This window comes from Manis pentadactyla, chromosome 2, assembly GCF_030020395.1.
Source record: "Manis pentadactyla isolate mManPen7 chromosome 2, mManPen7.hap1, whole genome shotgun sequence".
Classification (NCBI taxonomy): domain Eukaryota; kingdom Metazoa; phylum Chordata; class Mammalia; order Pholidota; family Manidae; genus Manis; species Manis pentadactyla.
Genome location: NC_080020.1, coordinates 110,208,990 through 110,220,248, shown reverse-complemented (window position 1 = coordinate 110,220,248; position 11,259 = coordinate 110,208,990). Strand labels below are relative to the sequence as shown.

At 34.6% G+C, this 11,259-nt stretch overlaps 1 protein-coding gene across 1 annotated transcript in view; it reads right to left on the bottom strand.

Annotated features, from left to right (window-relative positions):
• Positions 1-284: 284 nt before the first annotated feature.
• Positions 285-11,259, bottom strand: part of C9 (complement C9) — a 53,715-nt gene continuing 42,740 nt past the window's right edge. The window contains exons 10-11 of the mRNA XM_057495608.1: positions 7,750-7,978; positions 285-621 (exon numbers count right to left, since the gene is read on the bottom strand). Coding sequence (XP_057351591.1) covers positions 7,751-7,978 — 228 coding nt within the window. The 3' untranslated portion in view covers positions 285-621; position 7,750. The remainder of the gene's footprint in view (positions 622-7,749; positions 7,979-11,259) is intronic.

The following is an 11,259-nucleotide window of genomic DNA, read 5'->3' as shown; positions in this document are numbered from 1 at the left end:
CTGAAAACTTAAAGGTAGAGCTAAAGAAATCACAGAGAAAGCAGCAGGATATTCCACATAGAGGGAAACAGGTAGAAAAAGAAGTCCTGAATGCCAATATAATGGATTTTTGGAGACTACAGATACTTTAAGAGCACAACACGCTAGACTGACACTTCAGATAATGAGAGACCAAGTTAGCTTATTCTTTCAAATCAATTTTCCTAAAATTGAAGTCAAATCCTAACATATAGACTGTGTTGTTGAATAAGTATATTTGCTTAGAAGGGCAAAGAACATTCCTGTAATAATACAAAGTTTATTGTTAGAGCTGAAAGTATGGTTGAATGATAAAATGGAGCCTATGAATCTTTGTTTAGGAAAGTACATGCTTTTTTTTTAGAAATTTCTGTTACAAAAACCTGTTTTTTCAATTAAAAGTTAAAGCTATGACTGACATAGGAAGTTAGTCATCCTAGCTAACTTGTGAGGATTAACACCTGGGCTAAAATCTCACTTATCTGTTAGGATTCTAATTAGTTCTACCAGAATGAAAGACTAAGCAGATCCTCTTGGTACTAGAAACACAGCTTCAGTTGCTCTTCTTTGTCAAAACAAAGTAATAAGATTTCAGATGATTACCTGTAAAGCAAAATGCAGAATCTCAGTTTTCTTAAACATTAGTAAAGTTAAACTACAAAACTAGAATTCAGTAAATACCATTTATGTAAATTTTTAAAACATCCAAAACAATACTGAATTTTTACAATTGTTACCTACATATTTACCACAAGTATAAAATATGGACTAGAAGATACACATTAACTTAATGAAAGTGACTCTATCTAAGTAGTGTGGAGTAGAAGAATGATGCTCAACCTTTTTCTCAGGGGAGGTGATATAGTACAAAGTACTCTACTGAATCTGTAATTGTTTTTCTTAAAAAGAAGTTCTGAAGTATTTCTGTATATGTATATGTATGTACACATGTATACCAATAGTATATTCTGTACATAAATACATATATAAAGTATATATGATATATATGTGCTTAACATTTGTTAATTCTGGATGCTCACTGAACTGGGAAGAAGAGTGAATGAACAGTGAGAACTTTAACAGAGAGGTGAAAATATAAGAAAGCACAAAATAAAGTCTCTGACCTGAAGAATACAACAGCTGAATTGAAAAAAACAAAAAACACTAAAGGGGATCAACAACAGACTGGATGAAGCAGAGGAGGACCAGTCAACTCAGACAAGACAGTGGAACTCACCCAATTAAAGCAGATAAAACAAGAAAAAAAAAGAATGAAAAAAAGTAAGGATAGCTTAAAGGACTTATGGGACATCAGATGGCCAAACATTCACATCATAGGGCTTCCAGAAGAAGAGAGAAAGAGACAGAAATCTTAGTTGGAGAAATAATGGCTGAAGATTTCCCTAGCCTGTGGAAGGAAACAGACATCCCGATCCAGGAAGCCCAGAGAGTTCCAAATAAGAGAATACAAAGGAGACCCACACCAAGACTCATTACAATTAAAATATCAAAAGTTAAAGACAAGGAAAGAATATCAGAAGCAGCAGGTGAAAAATAACTTGTTACATAAAAAGGGACTCCCATAAGACTATCAGCAGATAATTTAGCAGAAACTTTGCAGGCCAAAAGAGAGTGGTAGCATGTATTCAAAGTTCTGTAAACAAACAAACAAACAAACAAACAAAAAACTTCCAACTAAGGATACTCTATCCAACAAAGTTATCATTCAGAAGTGAAGGAGAGATAAAGAATTTTTAGACAACCAAAGTCAAATTTTCATCACTACTCAGTCAACCTTATAAGAAATGTTAAAGGGACTTCTTTAAGCTGAAAAGAATGGGTATTAATTTATAACAAAGCACATGAAAGAATAAATATCACTGGAAAGGTAAATATTTAGTAAAAGTAGTAAACTAGTCACTTATAAAGCTAGTATGAATGTTAAAAGACAAAAGTAGTAAAAACAACTATGATTACATTAATTAGTTAAGGGCAACACAAGAAAAAAGATGTTAAAAGTGACATCAAAACATAAAATGTGTGTGTGTGAGAGTAATAATGTTGACCTTCACAATGGTATCAAATTTAAGTTACTGCCAATGTAAAATAGGTACTATACATATAAGTTCTTATATGTAAGCCTCATGGTAATCACAAAGCAAAAACCTATAGTAAATACACAAAAGATAAAGGAATATAAACATACCACTAAAAAAAGTAATCAAACCACAAAGGAAGAGGAAACAACAAGAAGAAAGGCTCAGAGAGTAACTACAAAAACAGCCAGAAAACAACAAAATGTCAATGAGCATATATCCATCAACAGTTACTTTAAATGTTAATGGTTAAATTCTCTGATCAAAAGACATGCAATGGCTGAATGGATTAAAAAAATAAGCCCCATCTCTGTACTGTCTACAAGATGTTCTAGATGTAAGGACACACACAGATTGAAAAGGAAAGGATAGGAAAAGATATTCTGCGCAAATGGAAACCAAAGGAAATCTGGAGTAGCTATACTTATAACAGACAAAATAGACTTTAAAACAAGGACAGTAATAAGAGACAAAGGCAGGTTTTATATAATGATGAAGGGGTCAGTCCAACAAGAAAATATAACATTTGTAAATGTTTATGCACCCAACATAGGAACACCTAAATATAAACAGCAAATATTAGCAGACCTAAAGGGAGAAATAAACAGAAATATAATAATAGTAGGGGACTTTAATACGCCATTTCAGCAATGGACAGATCATCCAGATAGAAAATCAATAAGGAAACACTGGCCTTAAATGATATGTTAGACTAGATGGATTTAACAGATATTTACAGAACATTCCATTCAAAAGCTGTATAATACACATTCTCTTTAAGTGCACATGGAAAGTTTTCCAAAGGAGATCATATATTAAGTCAAAAAGCAAGTGTTAGTAAATCTAAAGGATTAAGTTCATATCAAGCATCTTTTCCTACAACAGTATGAAAATAGAAATTAATTTCATGAAGAAAATGAAAATTCACAAATATGTGGAGATTCAACAACATGCCACTGTACTATCAGTGGGTCAGAGAAGAAATCAAAATAGAAATTAAAAAAATACCTTGGGACAAATGAATATGGAAATGTGACATGCCACAATTTATGGAATGAACTGAGAAGTTAATTGTGATAAATATCAAGAAACAAGAAAAGTCTCAAAAGCTTAACTTTATACCTCAAGGAATTAGAAAAAGAAGAACAAACAAAGCTCAAAGTTAGTAGAAGGAAGGGAATGACAAGATTAGAGCAGAATTAATGAAATAGAAACAAAGGATAACATAAAAATCAATGAAACAAAACAGCTGGTTCTTTGAAAAGATAAAACTGGCAAACCTTTAGCTAGATTCATCAAGAAAAAAGAGAAGACTCAAAATCATAAATGAAAAGAGATTTCTGATACCACAGAAATACTAAGGATCATAAGAGACTACTAGAATAATTATATGCCAACATATTGGACAGCCTAGAGGAAATGGAAAAATTCCTAAAAACAACCTACCAAAACAATGATGCAGACATGGAACATCTGAACAGACAAACTAGTATGGAGATTAAATCAAGAATTAAAAATTTCTCACTGAACAAAATACCACGACCAGAGGCTTCGCTGGTCAGTTTTGCCAAACATTCAAAGAAAGAATTAAAACCAATCCTTCTCAAGCTGTGCCAAAAAGTAGAAGAGGAGAGACCTCTTCCAAGTGATTTTTATGAGCCCAGCATTATTCTGATATCAGATAAGGATGCCATAGATGAACATAGATGCAAAAATATTCAAAATACTAGCCAAGAGAAATCAACAATACATTAAAAAGATTGTATACCAGGGCCAAATGGGATTTTTTCCAGGGCTGAAAGGATAGTTCAGTAGTCACAAATCAGTTAATGTGATACACCATATTAACAAAATGAAGGATAAAAATCTTATGTTCAGGGCTCTCTTGTCCCCTCCTGGCGAGAGCCAGGAGCTCTATTCTCTCACTTTATTTCTAAATAAAAGCCTGTACCTTGAAAAAAAAAATCATATGCTCATCTCAATAGAGACATGAAAAGCATTTGAAAAAAATTCAACATCTATTTATTATCAAAACTCTCAACAAAGCAGATGTAGAGGGACTGTACCTCAACATAATAAAGAGCATATGTGATAAGCCCACAGCTTACATCACACTAAATGGTAAAAAACTGAAAGCTTTTTCTCTAAGATCAGGGACAAGACAAGGATGCCCACTCTAATCACTTTTATTCAACATAGTATTGGAAGGCCCATCCAGAGCAATTAGGCAAGAAAAAGAAATAAAAGTTGTCCAAGTTTGAAAGGAAGAAATTAAACTGTCACTATTTGCAGATGACATGATACTATAGATAGAAAACCCGAAAGACTCCACCAAAAAATTGTTGGAACTACTAAATGAATTCAGTAAAATTTCAGGATATAAAATCAATATGCAAAGATATGTTGCATTTCTATACACTAATAATAAACTATCAGAAAGATAAATTAAGAAACCGTTCACATTTAAAATTGCATCAAAAAGAATAATGTATCTAGAAGTAAATTTTATCAAGAAGGTGAAAGACCTGTATACTGAAAACTACAAATTAAAGGAAGAAATTGAAGATACAAAAATAGAAAGATATTCCATGTTCATGGATTGAAAGAATTAATACTGTTAAAATGTCCATACTACCCACTAAAGCAAACTACAGATTGAATGCAATCCCTATCAAAATTTCAGTGGCATCATTTACAGAAATAGAACAAACAATCCTAAAATTTATAAGGAATCATAAAAGACCCCAAGTAGCCAAAGCAATCTTGAGAAAAAAGAACAAAGCCAGACAAATCATGTTTTCTGATTTCAATCTATATTACAAGGTTATAGTAATTAAAACAGTATGGTTTTGGAATAAAAATAGACACATACACTGATGGAAGATAATAGATAGTCCAGAAATAATTTATGACAAAGAAGCCAACAATATACAATGGGGAAAAGACTCTTTAATATATGGTGCTGGGAAAATTGGACAGCCACATGCAAATTAATGAAACTGGACCACTATCTTACACCATACACAAAAATTAAACCAAAATAGATTAAAATCTTGAATGTAAGACATGAAACCATAGAACTACAAGAAAAAAAACCTATGCAGTCAGATCCTTGACATAGAGGTTAGTGATGATTTTTTGAGTCTGACACCAAAAAGCAAAAGGAACAAAAGCAAAAATAAACAAGTGGGGCTACATCAAACCAAGAAGCTTCGGCAGAGCAAAGGAAACCAAGAACAAAATGAAAAGGCAATGTACTGAATGGGAGAAAATATCTGCAAATCATATATCTGATAAGGGGTTGATATCCAAAAATATAAAGAACTCACATAACTCATAGCAAAAAAATAAAATAAAATAAAATAAAAATGGGCAGAAGATCTGAATAGATACTTTTGCAAAGAAGGCATACAGAGGTCAACAGACATGAAAAGATGCTCAACATCACTGATCATCAGGGAAATGAAAATCAAAACCACATGAGCTATTTCCTCACACCCATTAGAATGGCAATTATCAAAAAGACTAGAAATAGCAAGTATTGGCAAGATGTGGAGAAAAGGGAACCCTTGTGCACTGTTGCTGGGAATGTAAACTGGTGCATGCACTATAGAAAACAGTATGCAGGTTCTTCAAAAAATGAAGAATAGAACTGCCATATACCACTTTTGGGTATTTAGCTAAAGAAAACAAAAATCCTAACTTGAAAAGATATACGTACCCCTATGTTCCTTATAGCACTATATACACTAGCCAAGTATGTAAACAACCTAAGCGTCCATCAACGATGCTTGAGAGCATCATGCTAAGTAAAACAATCAGACAGAGAAAGACATCTCTCTTACATGTGGAATCTAAAAAAGGAAAAGAAAAGAAAAGAAGCAAACAAAAAACACAAGCTCATAGATACAGAGAACAGATTGGTGGCTGCCAGAAGCAGGGGCTGGGGGTAGGAAAAATGGAGAAACTATTTTGTTTTTATGTTTGATTTTTTAGTTATTTTTCAATTTATACAATTGAAAAAAAATTACATGGAAACTAGGTAAGAGATAAAAGCAAGACAGAGATCAGCCTATATAGTTTACTACCATTTGGGTAAAGAACAAAAACAGGGGAGGGAAAGATATCTATTTATATCTACCTAAGTATATGTGCATGCATATATTTTTTATTTGTGTATTTTTAAAAGTTCTAGAAAAGGGCAACAATGATAACAATATCCAACAGTTATTGAATACTCTCTCCAAATTCAAGACCTTTGTTTGTCTTTTAAATTTGTTATCTCACTGTAAGTACATGAGTCCTAAGTACCTTGTATACCCTCAGTCCAGTTTTTGTTTTTAATTAAAGCAAACACATAAAAACCATGTTTTAGGTAATTAACCTACTGCTATGACCACATCTGTCTGGAACAAAAACAGGTCTTTGCAAAAGTCCACTGTATACAGAACAATATAGAAGACCAGGAGTTTATGCCATCATCAAAAACTCATTCTGTTAAGAACACTATGTATTGGATAATGGGGTAATATCTAATTGACCCAATTAGATTCTGTGGCAGTTAGCATTCCTTGAAAACAGACTCTAAGATTAATCTGAGATTTGAATGCAGTTTACTAATGTGTGTTCTTGGGGAAAACATATGTTAGAAGTGTGGGAAGCAAGATTAGGAATGAGGAGAAACTCAACTGGAATGCCCTTGGCAACAGAGGTTTCAGGGAATCATATGAGGAACTCTGAAGGTGAGATGGTGCTTCAGAGTTGTCCCAGTTGAGGCAATAGTGCTGCCCATTAGATATCACGTTGACCCATTACCAGATACGGGCCTTCCTAAGGTAGGGAGCGTAAGCATGCGCATGGCTACTTCTTTCTTCCAGGGCAATTTCTGAAGGGAGACTCGGCTGTGAAATGTCAGCAGCTAACACTCGCAGAAGCTGGGGAATGCATGCGTGTCCTGAAGGGAGAGTGGGGTGCTGTGCCGTGGCATCCTCTACAGACTCTTAGGGAGTTTTGAATGCAGAAGGCACTGAGGAAAGATGGTCAGAAACAGTAGTAGCAGAAATGATAAAAAAGAGACAAACTGAGTTATGGAAGTGGTAGAGTTATTATAGTTTGAACAAGGTAGTTAAGTTGCTGTAACAGCTTTTTAGTATCTTGAAAGGCTTTTGTTTCTTCAACAATGATCAATGATGTTCAGGTCTTCATAAACACTAATTATAATTGCTGAGGCAATTGTATTTTCCCTGCCTGTTCCTTGTGCTCTGAAAAAATAAAACTAAAAATCATAGATCTTAGGTATTCGACTTGGAATTGCACCTTATCAATGGTGCTTTTTAAGAATATGTGCAGAAATCTCCTCTGAAAAATATTAAAGACTTTGGAGAGATTAATAATTTTGCTTACTTATTTTAAACAAAATCATCACTGTTTATTACTTTTTGAGGTAGAAGATGTTAAAACTGCATGTTAAATGACACACAAAGAAAGCCTAATTTGACCACTTTCATTATTCATTCAATTTTTCTCCTCTGTTTACATGGATAATTTAGAAGTTTAGTACAAATTAATTCAAGAGCTAGTTTTCAAATTAAATAGGCATTTTTGTCATTAATGATATCACATGAGTTGTTCTTACCTTAAGAAAATTTTTGTTTACTGATTTCACAGGCAGTTCCTATAAATTTGTTTGGACAGGAACACAAACATTCTCCATCCAGGAGGATCACAGTACCTCCATTTTGGCAGGGGTGGCATTTTCTTACACTGAATTCATTGATATAATCTTCAATGGCTCTTTCCAGATTTTGTTTCTTTTGGTGCGCATCTTTTATTTTCACCGGAACCAGGTTATAAATGGGGGACAGCTACAAGAAAGAAAAACATTTAATTTTGGTCTTTCCCCACTGATGGAGCTTGTGCAATATTCTTCACTGAATTATTTATTCATTAATTTATGAAGGTTTGTTGAGTGACTATCATTGTCAGATATGATGTTAGGGAATCAAAACCAGTCATGATCTCTGTGACCAAGGAGATCATGTTATGGAGGTAAGGAGACTAATATTAAAATCAAGGAGACTAATATTAAAAGCTTGGAAAGGTTTTTCTGAGAAACTGTGATATGCACTATAAAGGATGGGTATATGTGTTTTAAAAACGAACAATCAGGGGTTTAAACTCTTGGCAGGATCATTTATTGACATATTCTTTTGTGAACTGTCTTTGCTTTTTCCCTCTTCCCCTCATGCAGAAGGTAGCCAGGTGCTTGCTGTCTCTTGTCTAAGAGAAGGTTTGTGTGCAGGCCCAAGTCTAGAATGCCCCTGAAGACAAACTCTCATTGGATTTTTTTTCTCTAAACAGCCTGAACTCGTTGAAAAATTTTTGCTCGGAGAAGGAGTGTGAGAAGAATGCCAGCAAGGGAGGAGATTCTACCAGACCAGGAAAGAAATAGAGTTAGTGTGTACCTCCAGTAGCAGAAACTGAGCCTAGATCTCTAGCAGCTGTTTGGGAAGTGGTGAGACCTGGGCAGTGCCCCCAGGCGAGCTTGGTATCAGGAGCCAGGGATGCAGCTTTGGCAATGGTTCCCATGCACAACCTGGGGCTGGAAGGCTTGGAGCCACCTGACTTCAAGTGAACATGTGAGCTTGAATAACACATTACCCGGCTGACCACAGTGGACTAAACACTTACATGTATCCCATCCCTATATCCCCAACAAAGGCATTAGGATTCTTGTATTAATTTAGGCAATGAATGAAGGATGAATTTCCCAGCAGTATGGAGGGATGGGATATCAATGTCAAATTTAACTGGACTTAACAGGAAGTACAATGATTTATTTTGCACACTTAAATCCCTGGAGTAAGATACATAGTTGCTACAACTGATTCAGTGAAGCTTGGAAAGGTTTTTCTGAGAAAATCACTATTCAACTGAGATTTGAGGATGTTAAGGCAGAAAGAAGAGTATTCTAGTCATACGGTGCAGAATTTAAAGTCATTACAGTGGAGGGACTATTACATAGACAGAAAAGTTGTATCACATGTCTATTTAAGCAAATTCAGATGTGTGACTATAAAGAGCTGTTTAGGTAAATTGTTAGAAACTGCAGCCCTGTAGTGGCATAGAACTTTGAAATAAGAGACCACAAAATTGAAAAGAAACTGGAATCTAAAGACTGAAGAAAGGAGAGCTAAAAAATATACCACAACTCCTACAGAAGAGTAATGACAGATTAAATAATGTCAACTAATCCTTTTTCTGAGGACAATGAGAAAAGCTGAACAAAATACAACCAAGATTGAAAATCTGCTTGAAGGCCCTGAAGAACTAACAAGACAATAAAGACTTAACTGCACTAAGATCTGGGAGGAGGTGCAGATTCAGTGAGGTGAACTCAGTGTTTTGGGGCGAGCAGTCCCCTTGACACAGTTTCTCTTCTAGGAAGAGGCAGTTGAGGGACTGAGAGGTGGAGCAGCACCTCACTGGGCTTGGGAAAAAGGCCTGTATCTAGGGCTCACAATGGGAAAAGTGCTGTGCTTTGGACTGGGATCCAAAGGGCTGCATCTTTAGAAGTAAGAGGGAATGGGAGTGGGGTAGCCCTGGTGAAGACTGCAGCCTTGCTTGGATTAAAATAGTCTGGAATCATTAGGACCCTAAAAGAATTCCAGAGGTAAATACATATTTTCTTTGGAGGAAAAAAAATCGTCTCAGGCCTCAAGCTTCTCCTATATTAATATTAATATTATGAATATAGTTAATATTAATTACCCTATAAGAATTTCTAAAGTATAATATCCAGCCTAAAATAAAAATAACTAGGTACACTAGGAATCAAGGTAACATGAATGAGACACAGAAGAAATTAAAGAAAGTAGAAACAGAGCTGTAGGGGATGCCAAGATGCGTTATCAGACACATACTTAAAAATAACTATGTTTACATAAGCAGGGAGATAAGAGGCAAGACTGAAAAATTCAGCAGAGAACTGGAGATGATTTTTAAAAATAAAAGGTTTGAAGAAATTAAAAATTGAACTATAGAACTTGACAAATAATACACAAATCATTAGACTGGTTAAATAACAGGTGTAACACAGCTGAAGCAAAGTTAATGAATGGGAATATAGGTCAGGGGAAAGTATTGACAATGAAGCATGGAAAGATAAAAGGTTGGAAAATACAGAAAGAGGGTAGGAAACATAAAAGATAGAGTGAGGAGGTAAAAGATCCATATAAATGGAGTCCCAGAAGGAGAGAATATATAAGAAGCAATATTTGAAGAGCTATTGGCTAAGAATACTACAAACTTGGTGAAGGACATCAATATATCCCATTAATGGAAAACAAAGTTAAAAAATATTATTTTCACACATCAGAGTAAAATTTCAAAAAAGCAAAGATAATGGGGAAAATATCAAAAAGCAGTTTAATCAGAAGTTCTTGGAAATTAGATTGACATTTGGGTTTAATAGATATGATCAATAATACAACATACATTGTACTAGAACAATGAGATATTCATATGGAAATTTTAAGAATTTATAACTTATACCACACACAAAAAACAATTCTAGTTGATTGTACATCAAAACACAAAAGTCAACAGTAAAGACAATGTATAGGAAAGTATCTTAGTATGTAGGAGAGTATTTGCAAGATGGAAAGATTTCAAATAAGACACAGAAATGCTATAATGAAAAGTAATGTACATTTGACTACATCAAAAGTAAAAACTGTCATCATAATCCCCGATATGATGTACTGAGAGGGACACAACATCAGTTCTGTGGTATTCTTCCTAAAAATGCATAACCTCAATCTACACTAAGCCTAAATTGAGAGACACATGACAAAAACTGACCAACACTCAACAAAAGTGTCAAGGTCAGGAAAGACAAGTAAAGTGTGAGCTACCGTCCCAGACTGGAGGAGGCAGAGGGAGCATGACTGAATGCAGTGAGGTGTCCTGCCTGGATCCTGGGACAGAAAAGCAGACACTGGGGGAAAATCTGGTGAACGTTTAATAAGATTTATGGTTTAGCCAATGTCGATTTTCTGATTTTGTTAATTGTACTATGATTATTTAAGTTGTTAACATGAGGGGCTGCTGGGTATAGGGCATATGTGAGCTATGCTATTTTCGC